This window comes from Sciurus carolinensis, chromosome 17 (genome assembly GCF_902686445.1).
Source record: "Sciurus carolinensis chromosome 17, mSciCar1.2, whole genome shotgun sequence".
Lineage (NCBI taxonomy): Eukaryota > Metazoa > Chordata > Mammalia > Rodentia > Sciuridae > Sciurus > Sciurus carolinensis.
The window spans coordinates 30,024,506-30,050,066 of NC_062229.1; the positions used below are offsets into that span (position 1 = coordinate 30,024,506).

At 40.3% G+C, this 25,561-nt stretch overlaps 1 protein-coding gene across 5 annotated transcripts in view; it reads right to left on the reverse strand.

Annotated features, from left to right (window-relative positions):
• Window positions 1–277: 277 nt before the first annotated feature.
• Mobp (myelin associated oligodendrocyte basic protein) overlaps window positions 278–25,561 on the reverse strand; it is a 51,317-nt gene continuing 26,033 nt past the window's right edge. The window contains exons 3-7 of one of the 5 annotated variants that reach the window (XM_047531025.1): window positions 22,873–23,082; window positions 22,333–22,578; window positions 13,087–13,306; window positions 791–870; window positions 278–674 (exon numbers count right to left, since the gene is read on the reverse strand). In XM_047531025.1, the coding sequence (XP_047386981.1) occupies window positions 13,267–13,306; window positions 22,333–22,578; window positions 22,873–23,078 (492 nt within the window). In that variant the 5' untranslated portion in view covers window positions 23,079–23,082 and the 3' untranslated portion in view covers window positions 278–674; window positions 791–870; window positions 13,087–13,266. Of the gene's footprint in view, window positions 675–790; window positions 871–10,763; window positions 11,695–12,254; window positions 12,327–13,086; window positions 13,307–22,322; window positions 22,579–22,872; window positions 23,083–25,561 lie in introns of those variants that run through there. The other 4 variants (XM_047531026.1, XR_007105745.1, XM_047531028.1 and 1 more) reach the window with 4 other exon arrangements.

Below are 25,561 nucleotides of genomic sequence, written 5' to 3' on the forward strand. Positions count from 1 at the left end.
TTAACCATGTAGTGTTTAGTTGCAGTTACTTCTTCAAACCAGGAATTATTTCTAGTCTTTTTGCTTTCCTAGATGATGATTTTTTTGGATATCCTTTTAATTTGTTGTCATTTTATTCTATTGCATCATAAGAAAAGTGTGAGACCTTATGGTTTCTGATTATTGGATGATATGCAATATAGTATTGTGGGTTGTTAAAATTTCCATGTAGCGTGTCATATCGCATTTATCATCTACTATCTGATTTTTTAACTCCTCATTTTGTTTTCCAAATTTATCTACCTGATGTGGGTATGTCTGATTCATTGATTTTTAGCTGCCAATTGATTCACTCATTCTCCTATTGATGGACATTTCTTTATCCTTTTTTTTTTAATTGCAAATAATGATACATTGAATAGATTTATGTACATATCCTTTCTCTAATAGTGTAAGTTTTCTCTAGGATGGAGTCCTAAAATCATAGTTGTTTGATTACATATTTTTCCCAGATTGCATCCCCAGGTGGTGAATAACGTATAACTTCTGCTCAGTAGTTTATGAGAATTTTCCTCACATCCTTGCCAACACTTGATAATTTTTTTTTATTTTTGCTATTTTGATGGTTGTGCAACATGAATTTTTTTCATATCCCTGAAGAAAGCATAAATCTTCAGACTGAAGAAACTTGAGTCCTGAACAGAATAGAGATAAATCCATACTTAGTAATATCATGGTGAAATTTCAGAACACTAAAGACAAAGAGAAAAAAATCTTAAAAACAACCAAAAGGAAAATATAATCTACTTACAGTAGAAGAACAAGTAGATTGACAGCAGATTTCTCATTGGCAATTACAGAGGAAGACAATGGGATGAGATCTTCAAAGTGCTGAGAAAAGAAAACACTTTCAGACCAGAATTCTCCAGTTCAACCCTAAATTATTCTCCCAATGATCATAACCATGCATCTCCTTATTATCTTCCCTAGCTTCTTAAAAAACAGATATTGCACTTTGACCAAAGGGGAGGGTAAATATCTGAAGCTAGGCAAAACCTAGAACCTCATGCCCCTAGCCTTATCATTGATCCAAAGAATCAGCATATAAACAAGGAGAGACAGGAAGAACTATGATGCTCTCATCTCTGAGATCAGTTCAACTCCACTCTCCAAGCCTTGAAGACACATCATCTTTGCTTCTGTCCCTTGTATCTGAAAGATCTGAGGGAAGCATTTCCTGAGATTAAAAATATTGGAAGAAAACGGGTCAAATGGAACTTGGAGAAAATGATATAGAGAAAGAGAAAACAATTTAAAAGGTTCTAGTCAGAGATCACATTTTTAATTGACTGGAGTTGTAGGAGTCATAGAGGGGAGGGGAGGTGTTCAACCCCTGTAAAAGATGAGAGACAGAGGCAACTGCAAAAAAAGCAAGAGATAAAAACATTTCCCATCAGTGGGTAAACCTTGATAGACCCAAAACCAAAAATACTACAGCTCAGGAAATAGAGTTACTTGATTTCTCTGTATATATTCCTACCACAAGCACAGAAACCATGTGAATCTGAGTATCCTTAAGTTATACATCTCCATTCTATTTACTAAAACTACAGACAACATAGTCCATTTAAATCACGGAATTTCAGAACTTGAAAGCTTTTCAAAGTCCCTTTAATCCAATTCCTTCATTGCATAGATCTGTGAATCAAAAGACCATAGATTGAGTTGTTTAGAACAATGTCACTAACTAGTGACAGATCTAGGGCCAGAACCTGGGCCTCCTAACTCCTGAGCCACTTCTACTCCCCCATACCCACTATCTCTGCATCCAGATGAACTAAATATTTGGAGTGACTTTGCTAATATATTTAGTATAATGCTCTGCCTGTAGCAGGCAATTTCTAAATGCTGGCTGTCTACTGGAACCTTCTTTCCTCTTCTCTCTCCTCTCCATTTTTTCCTTTATTAGGAAGTTCTTTGGTTTGATGATAAAGCTGCTATCCTAAAACCCTGCCTTTGCAGTAGAAGACCCCACCCACTGGGCATCAGAAGTGTTAGCCATACTTCACACCACTCCATACTCAAAAGGAGCAAGGGAAGGCAGCTTGGAGGAGAGAGTAGACTGACATGTGAGAATCAAATGTGACAGGCAATTTGTGGTAGAATTTGCCCCTAATCTAAGCCTTCCTTGAGTTCAGTTAGCACTTGAACACATCTCAAAAAAGAAATCAGACTCATAAAAATGAAGCCTTCAAAGGTATTGGAGCAGAAGGAAATATCTCACAATCCACATGGTAAAACTTGATCATATTTTTTCATGCTTTCTCTCTCTCTCTCTCTCTCTCTCTCTCTTTTTTTTTTTTTTTTTTTTTTTTTTTTTTTTTTGTTGTGTGCATGTGGTCCTGGGGATTGAACTCAAAGGGACCTCACATATGCTAGGCAAATATTCTACAACTGAGCTACATCCCAAATCCTTTTTTATTTTATTTTCAGGGTCTCACTCAGTTGCCCAGGCTGGCCTTGAACTTATGATCCTACTGCCTCAACCTCTCAAGTAGCTGGAGTTACAGGCATGTGCCACCCCAACCTACTTCCTCACATCTCTTATGCTTTGGTTGCCTCTCCCTTTCATGTCTTCTCACATAATTCCAAATATCCCCGTCATTGGTCCAAAGCCCTTAACTCTATCCCAGGATTGTAATGCCACTTAGTGAGGTGAAAGTGTTTTGGCTTGACAAATATCATGTTCCCCAAGTCTGCCCCATTCAGGAGGCTTGGTTTGTTCAGCAAGGGCATTAGTATAGTGCATGCATAGCTGTCTGTCCATACTGTGGGATCAACACCTCCCTAAACCTCATCTATCTCTGAGTGTTGTTCTGAAACAATAAATAGACTGGTAGGACTCTGCTGATCACAGTAGTCAGGTTTCTGAAGTTCTGTATGATAAAACACAGGTAGGAAGACCTCTGTCAACTGGCTCCCACATAATACTCTCTCAAAATCTTATTTCCACCTAGATGTGCTAACCTTGAGATCCTAAAGTTTTTTTCTCCCTTGGTCTTCTCCATAGCCCTGTGGGAACAGCAAGACATCATTTCACTTCCACAAATCAAGAAACCAAGATGCAGATGGGTGAAGGACTTGCCAAAGTCATATGCTTAGTGAGAAATCAAACCACATCCCAGCCTAGTTTTTGCTGTATAAATACATGCCCTTTCTAATAATACAGTGTTCTTTCCATTTTCCTTAAAATTTCTTTGAGCCACTACTTCCAAAATGACAATAATTGGAAAATTTATCAATTAACTATGTTTGCTCTTATGTGAAGGTACTAAAATTTAACAAAATAGCCAAGACCTAGAGAGCAAGATAAGAAGTATCAAAACAGTTGTGAGATTGTTTATAAAACAGATAATTATTTTTAATTAAGATTTTATTAAACCACATGTTAGAGTTTAATATATTAGAATGTGATAATGATATTTTACTTTATAAATATTAATTTTGGATAAAGCTTAAATAGAAGTACCCACAGAAATATGACTCAGGGTAAAGGAGAAAATTATTTATAATGTCCATGAATTACAGTTCGAGAGATTATTATTTTGTGAAATTCAGTTCTTTGGTTAGCTCACATAAGACCAAGCACTTTGATCATGAGAATTGCTCTGTAGAACAGAGACAAGGATCCATGTGTGGCGTTGTATCATCTACTTATAAATACTATGACTAATGAAGGCAGAGGACTGCAGTCCATCCCAAATCCACTGGCTTCTTTGCATAGATAGCTTTTGTTCACACTGGGTCTCAGGCTAGTAGTCTTCAATTTCAGCTCCTCATGAGTGCTGAGGCATATCTAAACCATCTTTGTCTAATTCTCAGATGTAATCCTTGAATAAGACTAAGCTTAAAGACAGGAACAACCCAAAAGTCTTAGGAAAAGGGATTGACAACTTACAGTCTCACAGCTTAAGGAAACTTTCACATAAAAGTTGATACCAGGTGCATCTTGAGAAAGAGAATGAGATTTATTCGGATGATAATTACTTTTCTTACTATTATTATTCAAGGAATTGCAAAATATGAAATTTTTCTAGGTAAAGTCTATCCACTATGGCAAAGTATAAAGTATAGCAAATCTACCCCTGCCCAGTCAAGAGCATGGTCAGCGTGAAGCTTTAAAAAGTGGGCTAGAGGGAGGTTTGAGCTCAGGTTTTCAAAGTTCATTCCATAGGTTTCAGGAAATGATAGTTGTCCACTTTGAATAATTGAGAGAGATTGAGGACAACGAGAGGGTTCTTGTTCTTATGAGGGCTAGATTCTAGTGATAGAGGCGAGACATAAATAAGTACACAAATAAGCATAAAAGATCAATGCAATTAGTGATAGTTATGAGAATGAACATCATGCCTGTTTTACTGTGTGAATGGCTGTCTATATGCCAGCCCTTTGCTAACTGCCTTACCTGTTTCTGATTTAATTGTCCTCACTCATAAAATGAAACTTAGAAGCCTTCAGTCATTTGTCCACAGTCACACAAGTAGTGAGAGACAGGGGTTCCACCACAGGTAGATCTGTTCCCAGAATCCTCACTCTGAACTACCTCACATACCACCTCTCTCAGTGATGGTGAAATGATGGCTGCCACGGTCAACTTCCACTTCTGGTAAGAATGTGAGAGCTTCCCGGATCCCAAGTTTTTATGCAACCATCAGTAGATGAATTGGTTAAGAGAAATGTGGTATGTATATGCACTGGAACACTATTCAATAATCAAAAAGAGTGAAATCCTGCTTTTCCTCAGCTGCTACCAAGGTGCTTGGTGTTCCCAAGGAAGCTAACCATGTTGGGATGAGGCCCTCACTTCAGCCAGTGACTAGAACCATGCTCAGCAGCCTGCACCATGGTCTTCATCTCTGAGTTCACCTTCATCTACTCTGCTTTCCTTCATCCTGCATGACAATGAGGTGACCTTCACAGAGGATGAGATCAATGTATTAGGTGTAAATGAACCTTTTGGTTGGCTTGCTGAAATTGGGCCCTGGCCAGTGTCAACTTCAGGAGCCTCATCGGTAATGTTGGGGCCATTGGACCTGCTCCAGCCTCTGATGTGGCACCAGAAGGAGGTCTGCCTCCTCCACCACTGCTACCCTGATGAGGAGAAGAAAGTGGAAACAAAGAAGAGCCAGAGGAGTCTGATGATGGCATGGGCTTTGGTCTTTTGAACTAAACCTCCTTCATGACATGTTCAATAGAAAGCTGAACTCTGCTGATTAAAAAAAAAAAATTGAAATCCTTATCATCTGCAGAAACATGAATTGAGCTGGAAGACATTATGTTAAGTGAAAAAAGCCAGATGCAGAAAGATAAATACTGCATATTGTCACTCAGATGTGGAAGCTAAAATTGTCAATCTCATAGAAGTAGAGAAGTAGAGAAGTAGAGAAGTAGTGATTACTAGAGGCCAGGAAATGGGAGATAGGGAATGGGAGATAAAAATAGTAACATAATGGATATTGAAATATAGTTAGATAGTAGGAAGAAGTTCTCGTGTTCTAAAACACAGGAGGGTGACTATAGTTTACAATAACCTATTGTATATTTTATAAAGAAATAGAGGAGAGGAGTTTATAGGTTCCAAACACACACACACGCCCACACACACACACGTAAGAGTTTAAGGAAATACCAATTATGCAGATTTGATCTATGCAGTATATATATGTCACACTATAGCCTATAAATATGTGTAATTTTAATGTGTCAATTAAAAATATCCTTTTAAAACTATAGGTGAAAGCAAGTTAAGGAGGTGATGATGTAAAGAGATAATGATGTAATGAGGTAATGATGTAATGAGCAGTGATGTAATGACCCTAAGGAGACCTGGAGGACACAATGGGACTGTAGCACCAGGCCTCATGGGCTTGGAAAGACCTGGAGCCAGAATGCACCTGCTTGGGGGCTGGAGAGATAGCTCAGTCAGTAGAGTGCTTGCCTTGCAAGCACAAGGCCCTGGGTTCGATCCCCAGCACACACACCCCCCCCAAAAAAAAAAGAATGCACCTGCTTGTGGGTCAGCAATCCCACCAGGGGCCACTGCTGGTTGCCTGATGGCAGAGAACTGCTGAGTCAGGGTGATGCTGCTTTGGGAAGAATCTGTGTGTCTTCCTTAAAAAAGATCAGTAAAGCATCATGTCGCAAAATGCCTCTTTCTCTTCCCAAGAAACCTAGCCAATTAAGGGAACAATGAGACTAAGTTTGGGCCTGGACCCTGGCTTTCTCTCACGTATGCTGGGAATCAGGACAAGTTAGTGCTATCTGTAAAACACTGTTTTCTCACATATGTGCCAAGTTCCTTGGGGTGCTGATCTTACGGTGGGCCAAAGCCAGTTAAGTTGATGCTGCGTCTATAAAATCTTATAAAACCTTCTATAAAACCTATGAAACCCTCTGCCTGTGATAGCTGGTGCAGATCAGAGTACTGTGGAGAGTGCTCATCCAGGCAACTGCCTCTGAACAAAGTCATGGGGAAATGGAGGTGTCATATTCTGGCAAGTACTCAATGCACTGTGTGAATGGAGATGCCCCTGTCCAGCCCATTGCCACTGGACTTTCTGGTGAAGCACCTATCCAGCTCATTGTCACTGGATCTTCCCTATATGCCTTTCTCAATAAATCTTATATCTCATATCGCATCTCCAGGTATCTTCTTTAGTCCCTCACAGCCTATCCCACTGCATTAGCACAACTGGGTTGTGGATGTTACACTCAGTTAGCAACCAAGGACAAAATCTGGAGAGAGAAGGCAGTGAAATGAATATGAAGTCCAGAGCAATAAAAAACTAGAAAGTTTGTCAGCAGATCTGCGAACAATCTATGAACTGAGATATTCTGTGAGTTTAAGTTCTAGAAGAATAGATATTGTGGTCAGAGGCGAATATGTTGGAATGATGAATGAAAGTAAGAAATGGAAGAAGAATGGTACCTGGAAGGCAGGAAAGGGGTCGCAGTATAGATTGATTCAAGGGGTACCGGGAACGCTGGAGTGGAGAGAAGGCCATGGTCTCTCTTTGTCCCTAGCTGCTCCTGCCCCCACCTTTTGCCTACCAAAATCAGTGAGTAAATCAGATAAGATCTCAAGTCTCAGAAAGAAGCTGAGGGAAATAATGAAGTTTTGAATAAATATGCTATGCAACCAAAACTGCTTGATCTTGATATTTGAATCAGAGGACGAAATTCATAGGGAAAGAAATGGACAGGATCATTTTGAAAATAATGAGTTAGTGGACAGATTGCCATAGTTAAGAAGACAAAATATCAAGGAAGTCAGATGATATCAAAATCCACATTAACAAGGTGAAGAAAACTGACACCCTTTATACTCTTAAGTCAAATAATGAGGTGTCGGCAAGGCATCCGCTAGAAGAAAAAAGTGTTTAACTTGGGAAATGATTACTTTTTACTGTTTGCAGTCAAGCTCTAGATGAAAATAAATGCAAAGAAATCTGCAGCTGGCAGTAGAGATTCTTAATGATCCCCATCAGCAGAAAACCAAGGTCTGCTAAAGATCTGACTCAGAAAGCTTAAGAAAAAGCTTTAGAAAAGAAGGAACAGAAGCTGTCAGCAAAGGGAAAAGGGGATGTTCTCAAAGAATTGAAGAAATAGTGAATGATAGTGAAAATAGATTATGCAAAAATCTGCTAGATCACCATGAGAACAAAAGCAGACCAGGACACCAGACTTTTTGTTCTTGATGCATCAAAATTTCTTCCTGGAAAGAAGAGAGATGCTGCCTACCTGAGGCAGAAGTTGGAGATAGCAAACCCAAAGACTGATATGCTTCAGAAACCAGAGAAATAAAGTCAAATCCAGGAAGTTCCATAAATAACTCCCAACCAATTAAAGGACCTGGAAACCAGGCTGGCTCCCTGGGACACTCCATGTGAGGTTGAGATGCTCTATCCCTCACAATGCCATTTATCTTGTTCTTGATGTGGAAAAGCATGCCTACACATGTTTAGTTGTGAATGGACTTCCCTCTGGGAAGAGAGGGACATATGAGTTGTTGGGAAAGGCAACCTCTGACTTTCATACAAATGTGATTTAACTAATAAAAATTTTCCATAATGTCTATTCAGCCCCATGCCCTCTTGATGATAGGCTACTCAATCCATCTTGATGATGGACACAAAGATATCTCCATTTCATCAGAAATATTTGCTTAAAGGTCAGTCTTGGCTATGCTTGGTCCACTGCCTGAGCCAAAGAAATATTTTTAATACCTCATAAAAATATCTGCCTCTAATATTGACCCTTGTATGGCTTTGTTACTAATGAGTGGCCCAATAAGCTCTTTCTGCATTGAGGGCAGATTTGGTTAATATCAATGCAAATCACTCCCCATCTTTATCAGGAATGCCTGTCATTAACCCACACAGAATGGAATTCCACCACCATCAGTCACCTTCTCAAACATGGACTCAGACTCTTTGACACTTTTCTTCCTGGTGATCTTATGTCACTTAATAACAAGACAGATTAACCTGTTGAAGGAACTTAGAAACTTAGACCCTCTTGCCATGAGAGGACCTTAATTACTTAGGATTATCTATCTTTCTTTCTTTTTGCAAAATCCTCATAGCTTTTAGGTTCTAGAGAGGATTCTGACAGCCTCTCCAGCTACCACCATTGGTTCCATGGGCTTCCAGTTTCAGGTTATGAATGGACTCTTGGACTCTTGGAACAGTTCATGTGCTTCAAAATCCAATCAAAATGTCACTTTGGTAATTAGATTTAACATATTTTTAGAATTTAATTTTAAAAAGTTTTTGAGCCAAATGATTCAAACTCTACAGATAGTTGATTTACTGTGAAGTAAAACCACTCTCAAGCTACAGCCTCCCTTTTCTCTACTTTCCTTAGCCTTATTTCATGTGTTATTTACTTTGTATAGTTAATGTAGCTTTTGCAACTGGAATGGATTTTTAGTGCTATGTTGAATATAATGCTTTTATATAAATTGGTTTAAAAGTTATAGGAATAGTTATCAGTAGTATTTGGTAATCTATGCTCTTCTCCTCACCTGCACTTTGGATAAACCTAGCTAGATAACCAAATATCAGATCACCAAAATGTCAATAGGTGGATTGTTGTCTAAGAGGACATAAGTAGTCACTGAAATACCAGTCTACTAAAACCAAACCTATGACATAATGCCAAGTTTAAACTCTTCAATTCCGAAAATCATTTAGAAAATGACTTTGAGAAGGATGATATCAGTATTTGCTTTCAGCTGTGAAAATGCATATTGTCAGACTCTTTTAATCCAGTGGGATCCTTTATCTATATAAAATCAAAAGTCAACATGGACCCTAAAATACACTTTGGTTGATGAACAGGTGTGACCTAGGTTGGCTCCACCTCCCTCTCATCTCATAAAGTGATATTTCCAAGTATCCCAAGGCTCCATCAAGTTCAGTTTAGAAATTTATAGTTTGCAACATGATTGAAATAAGGTCAAGATCATGGTTTCAGTCACCATGGGGGCTGTGACTACCTCTCTCATTTGTAAGTGCAAAATACCCTATGGCGTAAGATGGATGCACAGTTGATACTCAATAAAAAATTCATTATTATTACTACCCTTAACCAATCATTCAGGCAAGTGTGTACCTATGTCACAAATAAGAAGAGTGTGCAAAATCTTCTCAAATGACAACAAGGCAACCTACTCTTCGGTCAGCACCATCTTTATCCATTCACTATATTCTACTGAAGCAGCCAGTAAGTACCTGTTAACGGTTAGCAGGACTGAGACATGAGCTGTGGAGTCAAGCAGGAAGCCCTCCCAGGACCCTTCCAGTCCTGAGCTTCCACATCCCTCTGGTGTTAGAACTGCAGCCCAGGTGGACATTGAGTAAATACTATCTTTGATATATAATCTGGTCAAATTTTCCCCCATGAACACTTATTCTTTGTGAGGATTAAATTGTGACTTTATTTTTCCAACTCCTTCATCTTTCATGTGAAACCGTGTTGGTCTCAAGTTTAGCTCTATACCTTAGATCTGAATATGAAGTTGTAGGCAAGAACATAGTGGCAAAATATCCGCTTGAATTTTAAATTAATAAATAAAGAGAAATTAAAATTCTTCCAGAAAAAGAATTATACTAGAAGATTTCAAAGATGTGGGTTGAAGTGATTTCTCTATAATCCTCTCCTCTATCCTCAAATCTCTGACTCCCACCACCCCCATCTCCACCACCACCATTGGGAACAGGTTACCTCGCCTCCTACTTTACAATGAAATCAAAACCACAGGCAGAAACCACTTTAAACTCCTCCATTTGACCCTGGAAAACCACCAGAATTTTCACCTTCCTTCCTCCTTTTCCAGTGAAAAGGTTCCCCTGTTCTGTGCCCATTCCCCTCAGCTGTACCCCCAAATCTCACTTCCCATCTCTTAGGTTATTACCTCCTTCAATTATATTCTCCTCTTTCTTTACACACCCACTCTGATGCTTCCTTCCCAGCAGCATTTCAACATGCACGAGTGTCTCCCAGGTTAACACCCCAGCCACAGCCTTATCCTGCTGCTTCCCCTCACGGTGGAGCTAGGTTGAAGGAATTGCAACTCCATTCATGAATTCTCTTCCCTACCTTCCATTTACTCCACACAGAGAGCCCTGTAGGTTCCTTGTTGTTAAATAAATAGACACCTTTGACTTCTCAAAAAAAATCTATACTTTTGAAAAATTATTGCTATTAAAAAAAAGGACAAGCAAACATCCATTCAGTTAAGAAGTTTTATTTTGAATTCTTACTAATGCCGGGAACTGAAGATATAGGAGTGAGTAGATGTTGGCAATTGTGGGATTTACATTAGAGGAGGAAAAAGAGTTCATCATTAAACAAGTAAACCAATGAACAAGAAGATATGGTGATGAAGTGCTGAGAAAGTGAACCAAACTTGGAGTGACAGAATAACTACAGCCATGGCACTGTATTTTTTTAAAGGAAGCAACTCTGAGATGGTATTTGAGCTGGAGGCACCTGAACCAAGACTGTGGGCCACAGAATCAGAGTCAGAATGAACAGTAAGAACAGAGTCCTGCAATAGGCCAAACACCAGGTATATGTGACCATATATTGTCCATGTATAAAAGGAGAGAACAAAAAGAAGACCAGAAAGTGTGGTCATGCTGGGAAAGTAAAGGTCCTCTAAATCATAAGCAGGATGGGCCAGTCCTAGAAGAACAATGATCCTTGTACCCTTATGGGCTAAGGCATGGCCTCCCTTCCCTTTCACTGGCCTCCTAAGTAGAAAAGAAATGATGGAGAGATTGAGGAGGGGTGGAAAGAGTTACTGATATTTTTCACCCTTCACCCAACTTTGGAATTCAATAAACAAATCATCTAAATTTGGACTTAACACAAACTGAAATAGCTTCTAGAGCAGACTCAGATGGAACCCAAATAGAGATGCATCTAATCCAACCCCTCTCTTTCCACCACCCACTCCCCGCAACTATGGACTGAGTAAAGAGAGTAACCCAAGAGACCTGGGTCTCTTGGGCTTTGGATACAATAGAACTCTAAATCCAGGCCAAATCCCTGAAGGAGGAGAGTCAGAGTGGTCTTTTCATGAAGAGCTTCAGTGGTCAGGTTCCTTGGGGTGACATGGAATGAGGAAGGGCTCTCCAATATTTGTGCCTGGGGAAAAAATATAAGAGCCCAAAGATATTCTCCCAGAGCTAGTTCACACACACAAACACACCTGCTAGTCCACAGGAGCACATGCTGATCTGAGGTTCTTCCATTTGACCCAGGGACAATCTCTCCCCCAACAGCAAGTGTTTGTGTGTAGGGGATTTGTAGGGACCAGGTGGAGTGGGAGTGAGGGTTAGTTCTTATGACCCTGAACAAGAGCCCATACTTGAAATCAAAGTCCTTCCCAAGAGTTTGGGGTTGCAGATAGTGGGAGCAAAACAGAATAAAGAGATTGAAGTCAACTCCCAGCCCTGACCCACTATAATTGAGTTCAGCATTTCCCCCACAATATATACACCATGGAATGGTCTCCTACACAGCAAGGGAAGACTTGGATTGCTTAACCTCCCCCAACTGCCCCCACCCGACTCTCCTCTCTCCCAAAGCTAAACTCCTCTGTTTTTCTTTATCCCACTACACAATGAGACAGAAATATGGACAGACCGAGCAGGGAAGGCACTGAGGCACTAGGCCTCAGCTCTCCCTAGAAAGTGGGGGATTACCATCTGGAAGTAGAACTCTCTAAGCACTCTTTCCAGTCCCCTGAAAGTGCTCTGGAGCCATACGTCTGTGTCCTGAAGTGAGGAGGGAGGGGCAGGACAAGATGGGAATAAGACAGCATGGTTAAAACCAGGTAATGCCCAAGGCCACACAGTTCTAAAGCCATTGATTCTGCAGTGTGAAATGTCCAGGTGAGTTGGGACTGCCCAGCTAGGCCAGACAAAGCTCAAAGACAACACCTTAGAGTTTGTTCTTATGTAAACTGGGACCACAAGGTGACATTCACAAAGTCCTGAATGAGGGTGGAGAGGGACCTGGGGGAGAGTGGGTACTCCCTTATGCCTTTTCTCTCTGCTTTTGACACAGCATGCTAACTACATCTGACATGAATTGAGATAACCCTTAACCTCTCAGGATTTCTTTGCATTTCTGGATTATATAGCAGCCCAATGTCTTACTCAGAAAATAACTCCCATCTTCCCCAGAGCCAATTGTGGGCTTTCAATACAGGGAACTGATTAAGGTGGTCAAATGGGAAACCAATGTCACAGGAGAAGAGAGGAATCCAGATGGAGAGGAGAGGAATCCAGATGGAGAAGGTCAAGGATCAAAGTCAGGCTCAGCCACAGGATGCCAGGGATCGGGGAAATAGAGGTTTGGAGGATAACATGTAGACCTGCACATAAGCCATGCTTACTCAAAGACCCTGGAGGCCTGATGGTGGAGGAAAGGACTGCAGGTGAAACCAAAAGATCTATGCACTGAGCTCTGGAACCCAAGGAGTTGCTGAGTCCCACTAACTGGGGCAGAACACACAGAGATGCCCCTTCTCACCTCCAGGCAGGCTGCCCTGAGACTCCCATGTCATGGGAACTCTGGGCAATGGCAGTTGCTATATCAGCAGGTGTCTGCCCCTGCATCATATTCGAAGCCAGATAACTTGTCCAAGGGCAGGTAGGTTGCGAAGCAGTGAGTCCAGGGGCTGAGGCCATCCATTCACTTGAAACTCCTTTATCACTTCTTTTTTGGAGTTGGCTTGCTTCTTCTTTTCAATCTGATTCACAAAAAGAAAAAGAGAAATTCACAACATTGTCAAGTGATGTCCCCTCTCTCTCTCTCCCCCACTCCCCACCCTCAGTTATATAATTATTTATCTGTGAACTACTTTTGAGGAGTATTTTTCTTCTAAGAAATCTAGTTTTTGAATCCCTCTCTTTAGTTTATCAATTCTGATAGTCTGTAGTCGAAATTAATATGATAATTTTTTTCCTGGACTGAGCCTGGGAAAAAAATATTGTTTAAAAAAATTTCTCCTTTTTTCTGGGTACAGTGGCTCATGCCAGTGAAGGGAGACAGGAGACTTAGGCAGGAAGATCACAAGTTTGAGGCCAGCCTTGGCAACTTAGTGAGATCCTGCCTCAAAATAAAAAATTTTTATTTTATTTTGTAGCTCAGTGGAAGAACATCCCCTGGGTTCAATCCCCAGTTCCAGAAAAACAAACAACAACAACAAAAAAAACACACACTCCTATTTTCATGTATAGTAATTGTTGTTTTTTCTGGTTACTTGTTGCAGATAATTTTAAAACATAAAAAAACACAAAGGGAATTCAAATGCACCCAAGCCTGGAAAAACATTTTTCTACCCATCGACATAAAGATGTGAATGTACACACATAGTCACATAGAGTATATGCACTCACATTATGAAATTGTGGCCATGTTCCCATGTTCCTAACTTGATGGGGAGCAGACTAGATTGTGTTTAAGAGATAAATGACATCCAACAAATTCATCATAAATATGTAATCCCAGAAAAGGACTGCTCACAGCCTCTCTAACTGAAGTGTCACCTGGTATCTCCTTCAGTTTCATAGAGAGCAGAACACTTCATGACTGTCTTTGAAACTAATGCCATCTAAATACCTTCAGAGCATAATCAAAGTTCTTTTTTTTTTTGTTGGGGCTGGGGATCGAACCCTGGGACTTGTACTTGCAAGGCAAGCACTCTACCAACTGAGCTATTTCCCCAGCCCCAAAGTTCTTGATTTAAAAATCAAACAAACAAAAAACAAGGACTATGCATTAGAAATGTAGCACACTTTTATTATAAAACCAAATTTATGTCTTTTCTTATAATCTGAAGAATTTTTAAAATCAAAAGTAAAATTATCTGGGAGTGGAGGCACACACCTGTAATCCCAGCTACTTGGGAGGCTGAGGCAGGAGGATAACAAATTTGAGTCCGGCCTTGGAAATTTAGCAAAAACCTGTCTCAAAATGAAAAATAAGCTGGGCATGGTGGCACGTGCCTATAATCCCAGTGGTTCATGAGGTTGAGGCAGGAGGAGCACAAATTCAAAGCCAGCCTCAGCAATTTAGTAAGGCCCTAAGCAACTTAGTAAGACCCTGTCTCAAAATGAAAAGTAAAACAGGTTAGGTATGTGGCCCATTCAATCCACAGTACAAAATAATAATAATAATAATAATAGTAATAATAATTAATAAATAAATAAAAAGGGCCGGGGATGTAGTTCAGTGGTAAAAGACTTTGGTTCAACTCCAGGACCACAAATAGAGAGAGAGAAATAAAATTATATTCAACTATGAGCAATAATACTTTCTGGGTTGCCTCTATGATCTTTTAAACATGGAGCAACCTACATATACAAGAATTTTTCATAGATCCTGCTCAATATAAAATCGAGATGTTGCGATTAGCATGAAAGTCCACCAACCCTGTGCACCACCCTGTGCAGGTATTACTGCAATCAGTCACTGTTGCATCTTAGAGAATATGAGCATCTAATTATCTACTTGGCATTCACTGGCAATGGCAGCCACACTGATGGCAATGGGCTGGCCAAATTATGCAGCAACAGCCCCTAAACTCCAAATTAACCAGGGGAGGAGAATGAGTTGGAGAGGATCTGCTAGTAGTTAGAATTGAATGACAAGATATCCATTAAACAACAGTTTAAACCGCATACTTACTAAGTACTGTAATCTAATGAGCTAAGTACTTACTAATGCTAAATAATAGGTTAGATAATATCTTTATCTTTGAGAGAGTAAGAAACCTGGACAAAAGGAATTCACAGGAAGCAAGGCTTAGACTCGAACCTGATGCCAGAGACCTTGCCCTTTCCACTGTTTCAGACTGATTGCTAGGTGAATTTATAGGCCTCATTCAGTTGATAACATCAGTCAAGCCCTGAATCAGGCCCTAGAGATATGAATGTAAGATTCCCTGATCTTGATTTGTGTGCTCTCCTGTAAATATATGTACAGGTAAATGGACTAATGAAAAGGATAGAAGCATCAAGGGAGCACAGGAACAGGGCAGCTATCTGCTCAGCAAGGAGTGTGAAGCCTCTTAAGTCAAAGGGTTACTATATCAGGGTTCCTTATTACTGACAATAATTAATGATTCTCTAGATAAAGGGAAGGAGTTCTCTACCCTCACAAAATACCCAATACATCATTCCCACTGACCAACCCCAAATAGGAAAAAACCACTTTGCTATTATAGAAAAGTCAGCACCTATATTAAATGTCCTAATCTTATTGTAGCATAGCTTTGAAAGGCTAAAGTTACAAGATTGTCCATGGAGCAGAACAGAAGAATCAAACAACTCAGTCCTGTGTAGGATTAGGGAATAAAAGGTCACAATTCTTTGATCTATATGTGGATGATTATTATGTGACTGCTCTTCAAGGCATTAGTTCCCTCCAATAAGTGACTGGCTGTAAAAGTAAATTGAAATTGAATTCTTCATGAATATTTAATCCTTAGAGTTTTGGCAACTATCTGTCATAAGCATCAAGGTTACATCAGTATCTGATGATCCTAGGAAAATATTGCCATAATAATTCTAATAGTAATAAGAACCTCAATGATTCTGTAAATACAAACCGTGTTTGTGCCCATTTTCTAGTTTGATGATAGAGAGCATCAATCAATGAATGATAGAAAAGTTTCATATTCTGAAATAAGGATTTAAAGAAGGCACAGGAATGAACGGATATTTCAACCTAGGTACTTTATCTGGTTTATCCCAGAAGGATTTTGAAAGGGGTTTTGTTAAGTTAATAGATCATTTTTGGGACAACTATAGCAATACTGAGTCTTTCAGGTTTAATCCCTTTTAATGATTCACAAAGCCAAATTGGCAAGACTTTAATCTTGTCAAAATATTACTCTAAATTGCAAATATTTTAAAGAAAACAGCAGCTCAAAACATATAGAAAACACAGGCACACAGATTGAAAAACAAAAAAATCCTGTATCTATTCAAAGAAAACATGATTATCAATATAGAAAACTCCAGAATCTACAAAAACAAAAAGCTGAAATAAGTGAGTTTAGCAAAATCACAGGATCCAAGATCAATATTACAAAGTAAATTATGTTTTATGTACTATTAATGAACAATTGGAATTGAAATACAAATGGTATTATTTTAATAGCACCAAAAAGCACAAAACAGTTTTAAAACAAATAAAATACATGCAAGAGTTATATGCTAAAAATTACAAAACCAAAAATGCCTAAATAAATGGAGAGGTATACCATGTTCATGGATCGAAAGACTCAGTATTGCTAGAGTTGTCTCCAAATTGATCTATTAACTCTACAAAATCCCTTTCAAAACACTTCCATAAAATATTTCTAGTACTTGAAAAAAATTCATATTGAAAGAATAGCTAATACATTTTTTAAAATTAAGAAAAATGCTGGATATTCACCCTAACTGATTTCAATACTTACTAGTAAACTATAGTAATAAAGTGGTGTATTTGTGAAAGGAAAGATGTATAAATTAATAGAGTAGAAAAGAAAATTCAGAAATAAACCAAAACATGTGTGATCAACTGATTTTTGATGAAATTGCAAAGGTATTTCAGTGGACAATCTTTTCAACAAATAATGTTGGAATACTTGGATAAACATAAAAAATTACACTCCAATCATACATCACACCCTTTACAAAATAACTAACTCCAAATGGATAATAGCGTAAATGTAAAACCTAGAATTTTAAGTTTCTAGAACAAAACATAGGATAAAAATGTTTGCAAGTTTGGGTTAGGAAAAGATCTTTTACATGCAACACAAAAACTGTGACCCATAAAAGAATTTGGTAAGTTTGACTTTGTCAAAAATTAAATTTTCAGTTCTTCCCAAAACATTGTTATAAAAATGAAATGGAAGTCATAAACAGAGAAAACATTCAAAAAGTATTTTTTAATAATTTTTAAATAATTTTTATATCCAGACTTTTTTTAAACATCTCAAAACAAAATAATTAGAAAACAATGACCCGATTTTTAAAATACACAAAATATTGGAGGAGACACTTCACTAAATAAGCATCTTTGTAGATTATCTACAGGCTTATTAAAAGATACTCTGCTTCTCACAGCAGAAGTCAGTAGCATAAAGCATTTGTTTTTAATTGGCTGCCTCATTTTGGTCTCACTTCCTCCAGTCTTTGCTTCACCTCCCAAATAAACTGCTTGCCCTGCGTCAACACTTCCGGAGGAATCTACTTAAGAGAAATTCCTGTGAAGGCATGTGGGCAGAAATCAGAGCCCCATCAACTGAAATGTAAATGGGATTTGGGGAAGTAACGATGATAAGTTTACATTATTCTTTTTCAAATTTGTCAGCGAAGGGAAGAAAAAAGATGAAACCAAGTCAGAGGGAAACCCAGCTACTAGGACACAGCTCAACAGGTTAAAGGATAAAGAGAAAGAGACAATATGAAAAGGCTGAAGTGAGTAGGGAGGTAGATAAATTGTGCAAGCAAGACCCTGGAGAAGAGAGGAGTAGAGGGAGGAAGATCACGGGTGTGTGCAGCGGGGAGGAGGGTGCCCGGCCTGATCAAGGAACAAATGTTTCATCCTCTGAAGTGGAAAGGGAGGATCTGAAGGTAGACGTGTAACCCGATTCACATGTGGGGCTGGTGGAGGCAGGCTGGTCTAGGAGCTGGGGTTCACCCATCTGTTGTGGCACCAACCCTTGGGGTTGTGAATCTTTTCTCAGCTGTGCAGCAGCTCTGTGCATACACACTACACTCAGCAGCTGGGAAACCAGAGATGAGTAGGCGGGTCATGAACTCAATCTAGAACAGGGGATTTATGTGCAAGTGTTGTGGGAGGTAGAGGTCAACAGAGTTAAGGCTATTAGAGAGGGAACTGCTACCCATGTGGCCCAGATTAGGTAAGGATGTGCGAGCAGGCAGGGACTGTCATACTGAGTAACCACACACAGCTTCTCAGATGGGAGGCCTCCCTCCCTGTCTTGCCCAGGTTTTGGTACCAGCTCCTGCTCAGCATAGGCACTGTGCAGGATGCACATAGGCCTGCTCCCTATGGGAAGACTATGTGGCAAGGTCCACGTAGTTCAGTCACTCAAACTCATAAAAGCAATAATGAAACCTGGGGAGGCAGGTAAGGCAAGAGCCTGAATAGAGCAAAGGCTCATGTCCTTTCCCTAGCTCTGCTATTATGTGGAAAAAAATAGATAAATTTCTAATTTTTTTTTTTTGGCTGAAGAAATCAAAAATAAAATGCCAAGACATAATCACTAGGATGAAATTAATAATGTATTCCTGTTTTCCCTCAAACATGTAAGAAGGAAATTCCAAGATATTACTACAAAGTTCATGTTTTTTCACCTGGGGAAATAGAGGCAGGACCCAGAAAAAGAATTGCAAGAGCTAGGTTACCCAATCCTGCACAAAGAAAGGGAGAGTGTTCTCTGTTTCTCTGGAAGGAGAAATTGCAGAGTCAACCTCTTCGGCATCAGGAAAGACAAAAGAGGACAAATTATGTTACAGAAGCTGTTCAGGGAAAGTTGAGGTGTACATGCCTAAAAGACAGGAAGGCAATCTCTACCCAACAGCCTGGACCTTTGTAGGTGGCTCCAAAGGCTGGTACTGTCAGTGCAGACTCTCAGACCCCCAATAGTAACCGCTTATTGGTCATCCTTCTTCCAAAGTAAATTCTAGTTTTCAATTGTTATTGCCAATTATAAAACCACTTATAACTGAACTGTTCTTTTTAGGTCCTGATAATTCCAAACTCAAAACAACATAAAAATATAAATCTTTCCTTCCGCAGTTGCAAAAGGAAAGTATGGTGGTTTCTATCCCATTGCTGAAACCATTATGAATTATTCAGCTGGTGGTGCTTTCCTAAACTTTAAAAGCACTATGTTGCCATGCCTGGCCCAAGATAGCAAGTGGTCAACCAGTCACCAAACTGGGGCTTGCTTCAATTTTGAGACTCAAGACTATAGCATTCTCTGTTTCTTAGAGAATAAATCCCATGCAGAACCTAAATCTACTTACCTTTTCCTCAGTTATCTTTCCTGAGCTTTGATCTTATCATCTGATACAGTGAGACAATGAAATAAATAAATGACTAAAGGAGAGAGATCTAGGAGATAAAAGCATTGGATGTGGGCTGAGGGTGGAGGTGGCCAAGGACAGGGCTGACCTTGGAATTAACAGCTGCATCACTGAAGGATGGACACATAAATATCATCTGAGCAGCTCAAACCAAGGCCTACTTCATTTCCCTTAATTTTCAGAGCCTGGTGCAGTCCTATGCACAAGGTCTTGATGAACAGTCTTGATAAACACATGCGGAAATAAATTGGTCTTCCAGGCTTCTGATGGGCAGTGCTTGATTTGGTGCAATATAAGACATGTCAATGGATGAGTTAAAGCCCCGCAGTACTGCCTAATACGTGTGACTGACTGGCTCCAAATTATGGCCTTCTGATTTTCAAAGAACCACAGATCTCCAGCTCCCAAAAGCAGAGCACGGAGGACCAAAGGAGATTCAGCCCAGAAAATGCATTAACACTAGAGGAAGAGAAACCTTGTGAAGTCCTAAAATCTTTAAAAAATTGAGGGAGCAGGATAAACTAAATGGGAAATTCCAGAGTTTCCTCTTATCAAATACAGGAATGCTACCGTGTTCAATCAGGATTCTGGGAATCATACCAATTCGTTTCTAAGATTAAATTATGCTCTGGTTTTTGAGGAGACCTATGCAAGGAAGTTAATACAAACCCCAAAGTCCTTTGTCAGAATTGTCTAACCTCTCAAGGCAAAGCCTCAGGTGTGGGACCATTTCAGAAGGTAAGTCAGCTTCAGAGAAATTTTTTCTACCCTTTTTAAAAGCCTGACTGAGTAGCTCTGCCTAAGAGTGAATTTTTTCCCTTAATCCACCTCCTATTCCTTTGATTTGCACTAGTCAATCTGTATCAATAAAGCAAATAGATAATATCATAATGAAATAGATTTACTACATCACCTTAGGACCTTTGAGATTCTGAGAAGAGAAAATAAGTATCTCAGGTAGGGCTCAGATGGCACACAAGCAAAGTTATGGGACATTATGAAGGTAGCCTTTTGGGTCCTCTGTCCCCAGGTATGGAATGATGGCTGAGAAGGCAATGGCACCTTCTCTGACACTCACTAAGAGGACTTAACCAAGGGAGTCAAGACACCCCAACACTAGGATGTCTTGAATTCAGGTAAACAAATGAGCAAAGCCGGATCCAGACAAACGTATGGCTGGTTTTGCTTTAATTGTTTTAAGGTTTCTCTCCAAGTCCTTTCCAGCAAAGAGCAATCACTGAACTTAGCATAGATGACATGCCTCTTAGAAAATTTCCTCTGCTCCCTTAACCAATCCTGCATATTGAAACTTACCTCACCTTGCCACTTTTTACTCCAGCCCCTTACACCCGATCCTGCATCTTTTTAATGCTTTCACTTTGATACCATAAATTTGGTACTTTTCACATTTCTTACTACATATCACAGATAATCTGGACCATTTATTTATAGAAGATTTAGGTCAGGGTTGTTCATCATGTACTCTTTGTACTTTCTCACTACACTTGGGGAAAGGATGCTTGTTGAAAATGCAGATCCCCGGGCTTCACTGATGAATCAGTGAACATGCTTTCTGGTTGATTCATCTTTCTACTAAATTAGTAAACATCATGTGATATCTACACTCAGTAACGTGCTATACAGGTGCCGGGTATCAGAGTAGATATGAGCATATCAAATACAATTAACACCCATTTCTGTCCTATATAGCAAATTAACTTTCCAAAATAATAAAAGGACTAAACCGTTGGCCAGCCCTGCATAAGGTCAGGGGATGCAGGGGAAATCTTTGTGCCTTCCCTCAATTTTATCGTAAACCTAAAACTATTCCCAAAAATTAAAGTCTATTTAAGAAGGAAAAAGCCAACCCAACTAAGGGCAGATGAACGTGCGCCTCTCTGGTTCTCCTGTTCCCTCTACATGGATCACCGTCCTCTAACCCTCTGTTCACCCTAACCTAACTTCCTCCCTGGAGCCCCAAATCCCTGTGCCAATAACTCTCTACTCAAGGGCCCCATGGTCAAGATACATCCTGATTGTGGCAATACTGGAGCCTTTACACTCTATACTGCCACCAATTATTCTCTTACTTGGTCCTGGTGAATCACAAATGCCCTGGTGGGTTCATTGCCATGTTCCCTTCCACCACAGAGCATAGACTCCAATGGGTGTACAGTAAGGTTTGCTGAATGACTCCAGAGGCAAACTAATGAGTGGCATTGCCACTGAGACTGACATCTGATGAAGTGTGCTGAGAGGATGAGAATCAGAACGGGCTGAACCTCTCCCTCCACACAAACACAGATATTCTAACAGTCACCATTCCTCCTCTCTGAGGCACAAGAATGGAGGTAATCCTTGGAGGTAATCCTTGATTCAATCTGTTACTGTGATCAATAATCTTAATTGGTAACTTCATGATTTCTAATTCTACTAGACAAAGGACAGGGCCACATGAGGTATGGACCGACAGTGTCCAGGAGGAAAGCAGAAGCCACACTGGGTATTTCAAACAGAGGGGATTTAATGCAGGGAATTGATTATACAAGTCTGGTAAGGCTGAGAGAGGGCCGTGGAGAGAGCCCCATGTTTACAAGTACAGGCAACAGCTACTAACCTTAGGGCTGGGGAAACAAAAGGGAAGAGATGGTGTTACCAGAACCTAGAAGCTTTGTTGGGAGACCCCCCACGGCTGGCGCCTGGCCCTCTGAGGGGGCTGCTGCGTGGCGGTTGCTTGGACTTCTGAGGGGGACGCTGCTTGGCTGGTGGTGGTCGGACCTCTGGGCGGGGACGCGGCTGACGCTCAGACCTCGGAGGGGACCGTGGCTTGGCTGGTGCTCTGACCACCGCGGGGGGCGCCGCTGGCTGTTGCTTGGGCCTCTGAGGGGACGTGGCACGGCGGCTGGTTCTGAGAGGGCCAAAAGAAGCTGGAGGCTGGAGCCAGGGCTCTCCTCTGCTGCTTAAGGGATGCTGACAGGAGCTGGAAACAGGGAGGAAGGCCCTGCTGCCCCTCCCACCTTCCGATGGCCCTGGAGTGCCTTCCAGTGTCCGAACCTAGCAGGGAGCTAACTGTCAGGATCCCGGAGAGCGGTTCGCGGAGCCCCAACCCCAGCATCACAGAGCCAGTGGCAGGGTGGACTTGGAGCCCAGAGACGACTGGCCGGTGCCCAGCCCCGGCGCCAGGGCCAGCGCGACCACTCACCTGGTCTTCTGGCAGGCGCAGCAGATCCAGTCCTCCTCTTTCTTCTGGTAGAAGCAGCCGCTCTTGCAGATGCTGTATTTCCGATCCACGATCTCACGCTTGGAGTTGAGGAAGGTGAATGGCGGGCAGCAGTGGATGCTGAAGTGCTCGGAGAACTTCTGGTTCTTGGAGAGTCTGGGACCCTCCTTGGCCATTTTCTGACTCATCTTACTGGAAACCATCCACGTGGGAGAGATGGGGAGACACAAAACAGAGCTGTCAGGAAAAGGAGGTTTCCCCTCAAGGAGGCCCACTCCCCGTTATTTCCACAGTCCCAGTTAACATTCAAGGTGGTCCTACAGAACAGAAGCCTAGAAACCCAACGTCTTACCCAGCTCTACAAAAGGGAACTGAGTGAATATTTATTAATTTTTATCTTCACGTTTTTAAATCATGCTTTATAGGAGAAAGAGGAATATGAATCTGACTCTTCCTTATGTTTTAGAGATCTATACAGGATAGGAAAAATATTACAAAACTAAATATATCTTTGGCTAAATAATATTCTAGATTTAGGAAAGGCCCTTTGTCTAAAAAGCAAAGAAGATTTTATTATTAAAATCCTAATCACTATTCATACAATAAAATACTACACAACAATGCAAGACAATCAACCACTGACACACACATTTGAATCTCACAAATATAATGTTGAGCAAAAAGAAGTCAGACACAAAAGGATGCGAGCTGTATGATTCACTTTACATGAGATCCAAAAACTCATCTGTGGTGCTAGAAATCAGCAGTTATTCTTGGAGAAGGTGGGATCTAAGCAGGGGCCCAATAGAGCCTACAAAGGACTGATAATGTTCCTTCTTGGAGTGAGACAATTGCAGAAAATGTTCCAACTAACACTCCAAACACTGAAGCACACCAGGAACTTAAATGACTATTAATCAATAAGAGTCAGCAACTATCATGGGTGATAAGCCTGTGCTGGGCACTAAGAACATTCCTGCTCTTGACAAAATCAGGGTCACACTGGAATAGATGTGCAGTGTGTAATTACAAAATAGTGTTACGTTGGCCAACAGAAGTTTGTGCAAAAGTGAAAGGGCAGCAGAGAAGGATGAAGACAGGATGTATGATCTGGGTTTTTAAGGACAACTAAGTTACATTAAGGAGATTTTTTTCATATTTTTGTTCTTTAATGTGATTGTCTTCTGCTACAGACAGAAAGGAGGGCTGAGAAGCAAGCTGCATAAAGATAAAAAATATGCTTTTCAACCTCAGTTATGATATTCCAAATTTTGCATTACATCTGTTATGTATGTTACAAATGCTCTTCCCTGATGTTTTATCCACCTTTATCATGCAAAAATAATTATTGTGTAAATACATTTCTTAGTCAGCTTTCTATATTTCCTCTCCCTCAGTCTTCTTCCCTAAGCTTCTAAGAATACTAATGTATGTTCCTAGGGTTTTTTTGTTGTTGTTTGTTTGTTTTTGGTACCAGGGATTAAACCCAGGGGCTCTCAAGAATTGAGCCACATTCCCAGCCCTTTTTATATTTTTTATTTTGAGGCAGGGTCTCGCTGAGTTTCTTAGGGCCTCACTAAGTTGCTGAGGCTGGCTTTGAACTTGCAATCCTCCTGCCTCAGCCTCCAAGCTGCTGGGATTACAGGTGTGTGCCACCATGCACTGCTGTATATTCCCATTTTTTAAAAAAATCCTCTCTGGATCCCACTCCAATATCTATTTGCATCCCTATTACTTTCCTCCTCTCAGAGGCAAGATTTTCAATACTTTTTTTTCTCCAAAAATCATCAATGAGAGATGTCTATAGCTCTCATTCATTTCTCAACGCACTCCACTCTGGCTTCTGTTCCCTTCTCAAAAAAAAAAAAAAAAAGGATTGGGGCTGGGGAGATAGCTCAGTCGGTACTTGCCTTGCAAGCACAAGGCCCTGGGTTCAATCCCCAGCACCACAAAAAAAAAAAAAAATAGATCCCCAAAGATGTACATGCTGCTAAACCAGATGTCTTCTTATTTAGTCCTCTCTCCATGTAACTCTTCCCTTTTCTGTGATACCATGTTCTTCTAGATTTCTGTCCTAAACCCCTTCTCAATATCTTTTATAGGTTCACCTGCTCTATCCAAAACTTTTAATGTTTAAATATTCAAGATATAATAAATACTAAATCATTAGTGGAGTTCCCATCAAACATTCAATTCAACATTTATTGTATATTTAGGTTGTTCCAGGACCATGCTCAGTTGATATAGCAGACACAAAGTTGAATCATGCTCAGTCACATCCTCAAGAAACTTCTCCACCAGCTGGAGAAACAGGCAAGTTTGTGACTAGGATGCACTTAGTGTATTAATGGCCACAAGACTAATTTATTGACCCCAAATATGTACATATCATTGAGAGGTATAAGGAAATGAATTAGATAAATATCTGCTCGCAATGAGCTCAGGATGTTGAGGGAAGAATGTGACACAGATCTCAGGAAAAGCAATACAAGAAACAGCATGGGAACATGCTGATAAAATGAGAAGGGAAGTCCACAAACAATAGGTGATATCCTGGGCTATAGAACCAGATAAAACTTCACGGAAAGAAATATTTCATCTGGTATTAAGATTTGGCCAATCAGAGATAAGAACTTGTGGGGGGATGGGAATGTTTGTTACCTGAGCAAAG